Source organism: Oncorhynchus masou, chromosome 13 (genome assembly GCF_036934945.1).
Source record: "Oncorhynchus masou masou isolate Uvic2021 chromosome 13, UVic_Omas_1.1, whole genome shotgun sequence".
Classification (NCBI taxonomy): domain Eukaryota; kingdom Metazoa; phylum Chordata; class Actinopteri; order Salmoniformes; family Salmonidae; genus Oncorhynchus; species Oncorhynchus masou.
The window spans coordinates 76,560,320-76,574,024 of NC_088224.1; the positions used below are offsets into that span (position 1 = coordinate 76,560,320).

The following is a 13,705-nucleotide window of genomic DNA, read 5'->3' on the forward strand; positions in this document are numbered from 1 at the left end:
GGAATGAACACACACACACACCCCCCCCCCAAAGAAAGAGACAGACCGTAAAATACACACAGATCATTCAGGTCTCAGTCCCTAAATAAGATACAGACACACTCACTCTAAGCTTACTGTATGTTGGGGGATTGGGCTGGAAAGTTGGCAATGGGCTCTGTCACCACTCCCTACCCTGTCACACTGGGTTAATATACTTCCCATAGCTGGACAGGAAACCATCATCTTTTACATTGGGCTCCTATGCACCTTGCCAGAACCATCTAGAACACATACACACTATAACTGTACACCTGTAACCTATTCAGGTATGCATCAGATGTCATTCTCCCAAAAGGCAGCACTATTGTAGATCTGAACAGCCATTCTTAAATCTCCCTGACATTTATGTTAAGTGAACAGTGTTTGTTTTTTTACCAAGAATGCAGAGTAACTAGCTGAAGAGGGGAGCAATTTACTTTGGCTTTATTCAAAGGTTACACCATTTCTGTATCTGTAAGGTTGCATCCAAACAGGTATCCCAAATCTGATATTTTTAGACCAATCAGATCAGCTCTGAGAAAATCTAATTTGATGTGAAAACTAATGTGATTGGTCAAAATATCAATTAGTGGGGAAAAGATCAGTATTGCGCTGCCTGTGTAAACGCTACCTAAGAAACCCCTCAATGTCAGAGTGAAATACAAAGGGAGCTCCTCGTGTGAGATGGTGTGACCTCCACCTGTTGGATACTTCTGGGTACTGCTACCAAGTTACTTTTTGACCAAAGGGGGAATAACGGCCAACTCAAAAAGCTTCTATTTGTTCCCCCTCAGTGAAAATCACTTACCCAGACCATGATAGACATTCAACTGCTTTCCCTTCAACAAGGCTTTGTTGCTATAGCAATGCAGAGTGTCCGTGGTGGAGGGGGGGGGGGGGGTCCAGTGTTTGGCATTTAGTAATGTCACTTTGACGTGACGTTGACTGATGGCTTTAATGCACATTCTCCCTATTTAAATCAGAGTAATCCATTGAGTCTGTCTCTTAATGACACACTGGTGACACAGACTTTAAGTGCAGAAAGTTCTCTTTAGTTTGGTGACAGATGTAACAATCCGTGACTAGCGCCATGAGTTTCTGAATAGTGACTTGAAAAAAAAAACACTCTGGCCCCTTTTTCTGCAGACAGGGCCAAACAGGAAGGATATAACCCCACCCACTATGCCAAAGCACAGCCCCCACACCACTGGAGGGATATCTTCAACCACCAAGCCTTGAGTATAGCCCGCAAAGATCCAACCAATTGTAACTCTCAACTAAAGGAAATGTGGCCTATTGTTGAAAGACAACCTGTGACCTACCTTGTGACAAGGGTGTAACTGTTTCATAATGTAAATTGGCATTTATGAGAGTTTACCTCTAGTCAAGAATGTTATACAGCCCTTTTAAGTAAATTAGACTACAATCAATGTGGAATTCCATGGCCACAAATAACAAGTTTATGATTCCAGTAACATGCATGATGAAATGGTGACTTTACCCCTGGCCAAGTTATCATTATCACTTCCACAGGTCACTGTACTCTTCCACAGGTCACTGTACTCTTCCACAGGTCACTGTACTCTTCCACAGGTCACTGTACTCTTCCACAGGTCACTGTACTCTTCCACAGGTCACTGTACGCTATGTACAACTGGAGGAGCAGTCAATGTGTTTTCACATGTACAGTAACTACTAAGACAGTTCAGGATAAGGTTTAGATATGGTTGACACACCATCAAGTACCATAAAAGGACCTTGAGGCAGTATCATTCATAAACCCTGTACATTTCCTCCATTCAGTCCGACTATCTAAGACCAATAACGTCACACTCCACTGCATGCCGGGCCCTGTCCAACAGCAATAAAGCAACACTAAACCAACAGCAGATAAGGACACAGCTAGATAACAACCGGACTGAACACACTGAAGAAGGAAATGCATTCTTGTTATCCTTTGTTCATATCCTGAAGTATGGATTGAAATGGACTCAATTTCCTCAGTGTAAAAAATCATGTATGTGTGCATGCGAGAGAGGTACTGACCGGTCCTGAATGCCACTTCTCATGATCTAGATTGTGTAGAAATCAACCACCTATGACTTCATGATCCAGTGTGTCTGATCAACTACTACATTATCCATCAACGACCACATTTACATGCGCAAAGTATTCCACATAGTAGCTCATGTCCTGCTTAAGGTCTTATTCGGGATAAGACCTTACGAGTATCCTATATCCATGAATAAAGTTAATATTCCTAATTTAAGTTCATATGGGTTAAATGGAAAAGTAACAGAAATCTGGACACTGACTATAGACCTATGACCTCTCACATGTAGAGGAATATCATATGAACTCCTACAGAATTAACTATTTCTTGTAGTAGGCTTAAAATGAGAACATGGGTTACATTTGTGTCTCGGGAACAGGAGTGGAGAAAAAGGATTTTGGTCTTTCAGCATCTCCAGAAAATGCAAATGCACATGTAACTTCTATATTTTACACTAACGTAAGCAGACAGTATTTCTACCACATATAATATGCACCCAAAAGGCAAACTGAAGTTATCAGAAAGGTGTTATCATTTTCTCAGCTTTTCATTTCTTTAAACTGGCCAAACGGATGACATTTTGCACAGGGATAATCTTTTCACCATTGTGGAGTTTCCTCCACGGTCCCAAACCAAACAGAGAACTTTACCGGTGTTAACTACATTACTAATTCATTCATTCTATTGATGTAAGACATTCTGGTTAGCACTACTTTAGTGAGATGCTGCATGTATCTAATTATAGTTGATAAATGGCCTACCAAATGCTGGAAATCATCAAATTATAAGCAGAAATCTAAATTAGGGGTGGAAGTAGCCGAAGCCACTAGGCTATACAGTCCAGTAGGCTTCGGTGTATCAGCAAAATAATTCCATAATTTATGGTGGATGGAAATGCGCAGGTATAGCCTACTTAAAAACAACAACATTTTAAGTGATTTGTTTGATAATCAGATGAAAACATCAACACCCATGATATTCAATACTGACCCTGAGCAGACTGCAAAAACAGTAAACTGGATAAGATGTTTATATTTATGTTATTTATTTATCTGCTTTTTACCAGGTAAGTTGACTGAGAACACTTTCTCATTTACAGCCACGACCTGGGGAATAGTTACAGGGGAGAGGAGGGGGATGAATGAGCCAATTGTAAACTAGGGATTATTAGGTGACCGTGATGGTTTGAGGGCCAGATTGGGAATTTAGCCAGGACACCGGGGTTAACACCCCTACTCTTACGATAAGTGCCATGGGATCTTTAATGTACTCAGTCAGGACACCTGTTTAACGTCCCATCTGAAAAGACGGCACCCTACACAGGGAAGTGATTGGGGCATTGGGATATTTTTTAGACCAGAGGAAAGAGTGCCCCTTACTGGCCCTCCAACACCACTTCCAGCAGCATCTGTTCTCCCATCCAGGGACTGACCAGGACCAACCCTGCTTAGCTTCAATAGCAAGCCAGCAGTGGTATGCAGGGTGGTATGCTGCTGGCATACATGCCACAGTATCCCATCTAAGATCAGTATTTCCCAGGCATCCTATCCGGGTTTCTCATAACCGCGATACAAGCTTTTTCGGGTTATTATAAATGGGATATGATGTTAATATGCGTCAACTCAAAAACAATACTTGAGTATCCCGAATAATAAGGGGATTTTGGTGGGCATGTGAACACAGTCAATGAGTCAGCATATTTCACTTCCCTTTCTATCTGCCAATGTCTGATCTACTGAGGGGGAGAGGCGAAACAGGCAGATGGGAGGACAGGGAGGAATATAATTGATGGCTGTATTGATTTCCAATGCATCTTTAAAGGGCCTTTTATGTCACTTTAGCAACACTTGTGTTAGTGCCACATCAATACTGCACACTGGCACTGAGCTAGAGACGGGAGAGGGAGTGAGAAAAAGTGTGTTGGAGAGATAGAATTGTAAATGAGTGTATGTGTGTCTTTCATTGAGTGCAAATGTTTGTGCGTGTTTGTGTGTGCCTATATCTGCATGTGAACATACGTGTTACAGGTGTGTTTATCTACATAGATTACGCCCAAACTAGTGTGTGTGTGTGTGTGACTGACCGGTCACAGGAGCAGGCCACCATCAGACTGAGGAGGTTGTAGATGATGAAGGTGAAGATGACAGCTGTGATGGTTCCACGAGGGATAGAGTAGCTAGGGTTCTTTAGGTCACCTGGGACACAGCACAACACCAGGTTAGACACAGACAATCATACATTCCTGACCGACTACTTTGATCAAAAAACTATTTATTACCTGACATGTTGGATCCGGCCATGATGCCTGTGCAACCGTTAAACATGACCGCAAACACCGTGGCAAAGGTCATCATGGTTCCTGTTGTGTAGTCCACAGCATAGTCAGCTAGGGGAGGGTTAGATATAAATTCAATCAGCTTCATGTTCAAATCCTCCCCAAATTCAGATAATGAACAACAAAAATTGATTAACATGCATGCCTCTTGCCTTTAAGGACTTAGAATTCAAAAAGGACAGAAATGCTTCATCTTGCCATGTCAAGTTCAGATATAGCTTGTTACAGTTGATGTCAGAAGTTTACACACATTTAGGTTGGAGTCATTCAAACTAATTGTTCAACCACTCCACAAATTTCTTGTTAACAAACTATAGTTTTGGCAAGTCGGTTAGGACATCTACTTTGTGCATGACACAGGTCATTTTTCCAACAATTGTTTACAGACAGATTATTTAACTTATAATTCATTGTATCACAATTCCAGTGGGTCAGACGTTTACATACACTAAATAGACTGCCTCTAAACAGGTTGGAAAATTCCAGAAAATTATATCATGGCTTTAGAAGCTTCTGATAGGCTAATTGACATCATTTGAGTCAATTGGAGGTGTACCTGTGGATGTATTTCAAAGCCTACCTTCAAAATCAGTGCCTCTTTGCTTGACATCATGGGAAAATCAAAAGAAATCAGCACAGACCTCAGAAGAAAAAAAATGTAGACCTCCACAAGTCTGGTTCATCCTTCGGAACAATTTCCAAATGCCTGAAGGTACCACGTTAATCTGTACAAACAATAGCACGCAAGTATAAACACCATGGAACCACGCAGGCGTCATACCACTCAGGAAGGAGACGTGTTCTGTCTCCTAGAGATGAACGTACTTTGGTGCAAAAACTGAAAATCAATCCCAGAACAGCAGCAAAATACCTTGTGAAGATGCTGGAGGAAACAGGTACAAAAGTATCTATATCCACAGTAAAACGAGTCCTATATCGACATAACCTGAAAGGCAGCTCCGCAAGGAAGAAGCCACTGCTCCAAAACCGCCATTAAAAAAGCCAGACTACAGTTTGCAACTGCACATGGGGACAAAGATCATACTTTTTGGAGAAATATCCTCTGGTCTGATGAAACAAAAATCAACCTGTTTGGCCATAATGACCGTTGTTATGTTTGGAGGAAAAAGGGGGAGGCTTGCAAGCCGAAGAACACCATCCCAACCGTGAAGCACGGGGGTGGCAGCATCATGTGGGTGTGCTTTGCTCCAGGAGGGACTGGTGCACTTCACAAAATAGATGGCATCATCAAGAGGAGGAACATTATATTGATATATTGAAGCAACATCTCAAGACATCAGTCAGGAAGTTAAAGCTTGCTCGCAAATGGGTCTTCCAAATAGACAATGACCCCAAGCATACTTCCAAAGTTGTGGGAAAATGGCTCAAGGACAACAAAGTCAAGGTATTGGAGTGGCCATCAAAGCCCTGATCTCAATCCCATAGAAAATGTGTGGGCAGAACTGAAAAAGCTTGTGCGAGCAAGGAGGCCTACAAGCCTGACTCAGTTACACCAGCTCTGTCAGGAGGAATGGGCCAACATTCACCCAACTTATTGTGGGAAGCTTGTGGAAGGCTCCCCAAAACTTTGACCCAAGTTAAACAATTTAAAAATGCAATGCTACCAAATACTAATTGAGTGTATGTACACTTCTGGTCCACTGGGAATGTGATGAAAGAAATAAAAGCTGAAATTAATCATTCTAATATTCTGACATTTTACATTCTTAAAATAAAGTGGTGATCCTAACGGACCTAAGACAGGGTATTTTTACTAGGCTTAAATGTCAGGAATTGTGAAAAACTGAGTTAAGGTATTTGGCTAAGGTGTATATACATTTCTGACTTCAACTGTATGAAGCTATTGACTTCTAACCTACTTCCTTGTTATTGGAGGGAAAGCTTTACAGTGGCAAACAAAGTGTGAAGTGTGTCAATGTGTGATTTTGTTGACAACAAGGTCTTCGAAGGCGAAGGTTGATTTCCACCCTGAATATAAATCCTTCAGCTCAGTAGTCAGGTCGGTACGTTACGGTGGAAAATGGGGAGCCAAAGGATATTTACGAGTCCCACTAATTACAACTAAATAATCAATTACCTTTTTCACTGCTAGCAACCCTGGTAAACATTCAGTAAATCAAGAGGCTAAGGCTATAAATGGTGTGTGTGTGTGTGTGTGTGTGATAAACCAGTAAATTCTGCCACCATAAAGTATGTGCATAACTGACATGAGACGTCACTCACATATGCTCACCTTAATAATTATTTGCTATATTCATTCCTTAAAGATGCATTATGCACAAATTGCTCCACCATTTCCTGGTTGCTAAAATTGTAATAGTTAGCCTAATTTCAGTTTGAGAAAACAAGCAAGTATAGTGTAGAGAATTTTGTACAAATTTAAACAGCTGTGAAATAAATTCTCCATAACCAAAAATATTGTATTTTCAGCTGTTTGAAGCTGGTGTACAAAACCGAAAGTAAAAGATGCAAAAACTAAACTCAAGAACAGGAAGCATAGCGCACACAGATCAGATCTACTGCTTTTTAGATTTGCTTTCAATGAGGAAGAAATGTGTGTTAGAGCTTTCGATGTGAATTTGGTAGTGGCGCCCAAAAAGTGATATATTGCAGCCTTAAATCAAGTGAAATTCTATTTAGAATGACACATACAGTGCATTAAGCACACACACACACACGTGTATGTTGGTGAGTAGCACACACACCCTTACTCACCATCCAGGTTGCCCAGCAGTGTGTCCAGTTTAAAGCCGGTAAAGTTGGCCATGTTGGGTGGCTGTGGCCCTGTGTTGTTGTGGACGGGCTTGGCGGCAGGCAGGAGGATGGTACGCGGGCGCACGGCAAAGAAGCTGATAAAGATGCTGGCCAGCACAATCATGACCACCAGGAAGATGAGGAAGGAGGCCTTGGCATAGATCTCTGCCCCCACCAGACACACAAGCAGGCAGAGGAGGAGGATGCCGGTGGCATAGAGCAACGACCACCAATACCCAGCTGGCAACACCTGGAGGGAACCCACTGGGCTCACCCCATCTGGAGTGGGAAGGAAGGGATGGTGGTGAGTAGGTGTAGGGGGTTAATGAGAGAGTGAAGGAATGAGGGTGAAAGGGTGAAAGCTGAAACAGACCATGAAAGGTCAAAGGGTGGGAATCCAATTCAGTTTGATTTAAATGTATTCAGTTGAATTCAATGAGCATTAACATGGGCATGCAATGCATTAGTAGCCATTGTGAAATCAGATTAGTTTTATATCAAATACAAAAATACTAGAAAACTAGTCTGTCAATGTAAACATAGCGCAGGTTGGCATTTATTGGGATGGCTCATGTACTGGAGGCAGCTCTGCAGGGCAGTCACTAGCTGTCACAGCCAAAAATAAATAAACTCAGATTTTAAACCGCACCACACTTCCAACATTATGCCTAACCTTAAATTAAGACCAAAAAGTACATTTTTGTTTCATCAATTTTGACAATATATAGCCAATCTTGACTTTGCCGCTGGCCCATCTTGTGGAAATCGCACAGCTCTGCCTCCAGGACAAGATTTATCCTAAAGAACATTGACCTTCAAACAAAGCAGGAAAAAGGAGAGAGTATGGCTGTATACCTTCTGGAAGCCCGAAAGTTGCTACTATGGCCTCAACCAGACCCAGTATATAGAGGGCACTGCTACACACATTAGCCAGGAAGAACATAACACCTAGACTGCCCCCAAACTCTGGCCCCAACGCACGACTTATCATGTCTAGGGGAGGAGGGAGTTAAGGCTGGGTCAATGTGTGTGTTTGTATGTGCACACTAAAGTGTAGTGAAGGCACTGAAAGAATAGGCGCAGACATACACACACACCCCCACCTCTCACAATGTGTCTTACAGATAAAAATGAAAGCAATACCAGCCATTCACTGGCACACACACCAATGCCTGGACGAATGCAATGCTACATTAATGAAATAGAAAGAACACTGAGGTGGAGTGTGTGTAAAGTATATGGGGTGGTGTGAGAAAGGCATTCATACATCGCCTGAAATAATATGTCTATACATCTGACTATCATATTCAGCTGTGTGTGTGTATTGCTGAGGAGGATACAGTAGGCCCCTCCTGCGTCCAGGGCTCCATTGGTTGAGATGGCACACACAGACAGCACGGTCATACTGATGATGAAGTAGGCCACTAAGAGCATGGCTATGGCCTGATACAGCCCACACTGGCCCACCACAAAACCTGAGGAGGAGAGAACACAAGGGCCACACTATGGTTAAACACAACAAATTCAAATAATCTCAAAGTCCCTAACGGGAACTGGGATTGGTGATTTAACAAGTGATCGGAAAGTTGTTCTACAGGAAGTTGAAACTGGAATTTACAGTAATTGTCTATAAGAATGTGCAGTGGGGAATTCTCATTAGCTTTCATCTTACCTACACAGTTGAGACAGTAGTTTGACCCACCTCCCTCATACAGAGTCATGTCATTATTAAACAAAATCATCATGCCAAGGCATTCAGATTACAGGTCGACCAATTAATTCGAATGGCCGATTAATTAGGGCCATTTTCAAGTTTTCATAACAATCGGAAATTGGTATTTTTGGGAGCCAATTTGCCAATTGTTTAAAAAAAAATTACATTTATTTAACTAGGAAAGTCAGTTAAGAACTCTTATTTTCAATGGCGGCCTTGGAACGGTGGGTTAACTGCCGTGTTCAGGGGCAGAACCACAGACTTTCACCTTGTCAGTTCAGGGGGATCCAATCTTGCAAACTGGTAAACTAGTCGAACGCAATAACGACCTGCCTCGCTCTCGTTGCACTCCACAAGGAGACGGCCTGTTATGCGAATGCAGTAAGCCAAGGTAAGTTGCTAGCTAGCGTTAACTAGTGATTGTTTTTTATAAGATAAGTTTAACTACACATGGTTGATGATATTACTAGATATTATCTAGCGTGTCCTGCGTTGCATATAATCTGACTGAGCATACAAGAATCTAAGTATCTGACTTAGCGGTGGTAGGCAGAAGCAGTCGCGTACACATTCATTCAAACAGCACTTCCGTGCGTTTTGCCAGCAGCTCTTCGTTGTGCGTCAAGCATTGCGCTGTTTATGACTTCAAACCTATCAACTCCCGAGATGAGGCTGGTGTAACCGATGTGAAATGGTTAGCTAGTTAAACGCTATTAGCGCGCGCTCAAACGTCACTCGCTCTGAGCCTGTGGTTCTTTCCCTTGCTCTACATGGGTAACGCTGCTTCGAGGATGGCTGTTGTCGACGTGTTCCTGGTTTGAGCCCAGGTAGGAGTGAGGAAAGGGACGGAAGCTATAGTGTTACACTGGCAAAACTAAAGTGCCTATAAGATCATCCAATAGTCAAAAGGTTAATGAAATACAAATGGTAGAGGGAAATAGTCCTATAATAACGACAACCTAAAATTTCTTACCTGGGAATATTGAAGACTCATGTTAAAAGGAATCACCAGCTTTCATATGTTCTCATGTTCTGAGCGAGGAACTGAAACATTAGCTTTCTTACATAGCACATATTGCACTTTTACTTTCTTCTCCAACACTTTGTTTTTGCATTATTTAAACCAAATTGAACATGTTTCATTATTTACTTGAGGCTAAATTGATTTTATTGATGTATTACATTAAGTTAAAATAAGTGTTTTCAGTATTGTTGTAATTGTCATATACACACACATACACACATATATAAAAAAGGTATTTTATTTAAATAAATCGGCTGATTAAAATCGTATCGGCTTTTTTGGTCCTCCAATAAATCGGTATTGGCGGTGAAAAATCATAATCGGTCAACCTCTAATTCAGATACATTTAAGAAATGTTGTTGAATGTCACAAAATCAGTTTAGACTGACAATATTTTTTATATATAAGCCTATGGCAAAAATACTAAAGTTCTACAATGCTACTATTTCCTTGCAACATTCAACAATAGGTCAAAATGCATAAGTTATTTCATGCTTTTAACAAAAACAGAAATCTTCCAATTCACTGGGCAGCAGTCCTATTGCTCTCATGCATTGTTGAAACAGAAGCACTATATTGTTCCAGATAAGACACAATGCACTGCAGTGCTTATGTTATGTGGAATGGTATTATTGTCTCAAACTGGTGGCTGTTCAGCTTGTGCGTGTCTACACCACAGCAGCAGAGGTATGAGACAAGGGGCAAAACAGAGGGGGTAGCACATCAAGGCAGGAGAGAGAACACAGAGACCACTTTACTTACCGTGAGAACCCTGTGATAGAATCAAACACCTCTGAACAAAGAAAACAGATGAGATATTAATGAATGGGATTGTATTTGTAAACATATCTTCGGAATATTTGTGATTACATTAGAGATACGGTTGTCATTATTGCCATCAGATATTGGACTTCGAGCTCTGCATCATGTGAACGTAATTAATGGCTCGAGACTGAAGTTATGGTGAGAGGCAATAAAGCCATTTCTTCCAAGAGCTAGAACTACATTTTACTCCAAGGTAGTCCACTTCAAACTACTCTTCCTTCAATAAGAAAATGGTTCTTACATATTATGTCACATTTATGACCGCCATAACAGTCCATTTCCAATGTGTCCTGGGATGCACTCACTCCAGTAGGCCCTATCCGTGAACCTACTTTTTCTCCATACCTCTCAGGATTTCATACCCTTGTGCTGTAACACATCAAGGGACTTTCCAAGTGGTACAAGGGTCATTCCACCAAGTGTAACGTGGTAAAAAATGGTTTGATTTCAACTCATTTCAAGATTGAAAGTGCTCTTTATGACAACACGTTATTCCCATCAAGAGGTTAAAAACAAAAAAAAATGGCTATAGTAAGTACCAAGTTGAAGATTACAGGGTTGAAGATTTCACCATAAATCTCATTGTGACAGGGGTAATCAAAGCATGATGTGTGTATCAGGGAGTAGCAACTGAACGCAGAATTGCTAAAACATTTCAAGCTTGTCTATCTATGTCAGGGTTGAAGTGTTCTGCTCAACCTGCTTTGTTTTCCACCAGAAAATGTCCAATGAGAATAGAACCAGCTCACCTGCTTTTACACTGTTTAAAAAGGAATAGGTTCACCATAATAGAACGAGGGTTCAGTTCATGTAACAGGGTTGACCTTAAAATGAGGGCCAGATGTAAATTAATCACTACTGAATAAAACATACAAGTTAAATGGGTCTCCATTGCATTTTCAACTTTACTGATCTCATTTTTTATCCTTTACATTATATATAGTGAGTACGCCACCTCCCGAATTGGCATGTGTTCTAACCAGGGGCATCACTGGGGACATGACAACCCCCCCCCCCCCCCCCACATTCTGAATCAAATGATGAAACTGTAGATACTCAGACATTTAAGCGCAATGTTTTTATTAGTCAGTATAGCAATGTAACTTTATTGATCTGTCAGTTTCCCTAGCTAAATTGCTAATTCCTACCTATAAACAGCTCTACATGCTTCACTGTTATGGTGCAGTCAGTACACAAGACAATGCTCATCATGTCTTAGCAGGATCAGATGGTGACAGGTGTCCCTACAGGGTCATACAGCCAGGGAAGACCAGTTTTCGGAGCACAGGTGAATTTTGCAGTATATTATAACAAATCAGTGAATGGATACAAAGTTCCATCTTGTGTTGATGGATAGGCTACAGTCTGAGATCTGGGAATAATGGTCATTTAAATTGAGCCATTATCTAAGAATAGAATCAATGTATAAATGTACACCAAGGTAATTATTTGTAATGCTTCATCTGAGCAGGATCAGATGGTGACAGAGGTCTCAGTGTCAGGCAGCCAGGGAAGACCAGTCTGTGACGTCACTGAGGTGACCCTTTTTGCAGATGCAACACTTTCTCTTGTCCAGTGTTTAGTGCACAAGCCAGACGCTCTAAAATTGATATCCAAAATATATCAATGGTTGATAGAGGCTTTTCCAGATGACAAAACATGTCAAACAAAAATGTGAGGAAGACCTGGGAGATGGATGATGAATGGAAACAGATGTGTTTGAATGCTCTCATGTTCATATAATCTCAGACAAACTGCAGTTTAAGACCATCCATAGAACGTACTATATGCCAGCGAAACTGAATGTCATTCACTCAGAAATTGTGTTATTCTGTTGGAGGTGTAAAGCACGAAAGGGGACAAATTTGCATATGTTGTGGTCTTGTGAGGCGGGATAAATTCTGGCAAAGAGTATGTTCTTTTATCTCAGCATGTCGACAGATTCTCCCCGTTTCTGTTTGCTTGCAAACGTTGATACTGGAGATTGTTAGGATGGGGTGATTCCAGCTATATTGTGTGCAAGTAAAAATAGCTCTACAGTACTAAACTCAGCAAAAAAAGAAACATCCCTTTTTCAGGACCCTGTCATTCAAAGATAATCCCCCCCCAAAAAACATGTGCCTCATGCATGCTGCAAGCAGCCATGAGGACTGCAGATGTGGCCAGGGAAATAAATTGCAATGTCCGTACTGCGAGACGCCTAAGTGATAGGAGAATTATGTTCTCCAGGTACGTCACCCAATTTAATTATATTACTCTGTCTGCAAACCAGAATGTGTAAGATCCTGGTCGAATGAAAGACGGAGGCCCAGCTAAATAGTCAAAGGTTTATTCACGGAACGTTCTGAAGTCAAGAATACAAAATCAATTCATTTTATACTGATTTCTCACGCACACACGTACACAAACATGTCCTGCTATGCACACACTGTCTGTCTCACTACCCAGCCGACAGAGATACTGACTTTGTCCTTGAGACGTACTCCCCGTTCTCTCCCAAATCTATTGTCAGGTCGGCACCAAGCTCAGACTGTCTGTTTAAAATACCATAAAAGACATTGTTTTACCCTAATTCTGACTAGGACTACACATTTATTTGATTATGATTACATACATTCTAATCAATTATATGTTTCAGGGCAAAATATTCTAATCATTCAATTAAGAGACAATTTTCACCTATCAATAAGACAGGGCTTCAGGGAGCCAGGACAGACAACTGATCGTCCTCGCAGTGGCAGACCAAGTGTAACACCTGTACAGGATCAGTACATCCGAACATCACACCTGCGGGACAGATACAGGATGGCAACAACTGCCTGAGTTACACCAGGAACGCACAATCCCTCCATCAGTGCTCAGACTGTCCGCAATAGGCTGAGAGAGGCTGGACTGAGGTCTTGTAGGCCTGTTGTCTGATGAGGACCTGCCTTACATCACTGGCAACAACGTCACCTA

At 41.5% G+C, this 13,705-nt stretch overlaps 1 protein-coding gene across 1 annotated transcript in view; it reads right to left on the bottom strand.

Moving 5' to 3' along the window:
• LOC135553085 (solute carrier family 12 member 9-like) overlaps nt 1–13,705 on the bottom strand; it is a 57,646-nt gene that overhangs the window by 37,341 nt on the left and 6,600 nt on the right. The window contains exons 2-6 of the mRNA XM_064985178.1: nt 8,525–8,659; nt 8,040–8,177; nt 7,146–7,463; nt 4,353–4,460; nt 4,158–4,269 (exon numbers count right to left, since the gene is read on the bottom strand). Of these exons, the coding sequence (XP_064841250.1) occupies nt 4,158–4,269; nt 4,353–4,460; nt 7,146–7,463; nt 8,040–8,177; nt 8,525–8,659 (811 nt within the window). The remainder of the gene's footprint in view (nt 1–4,157; nt 4,270–4,352; nt 4,461–7,145; nt 7,464–8,039; nt 8,178–8,524; nt 8,660–13,705) is intronic.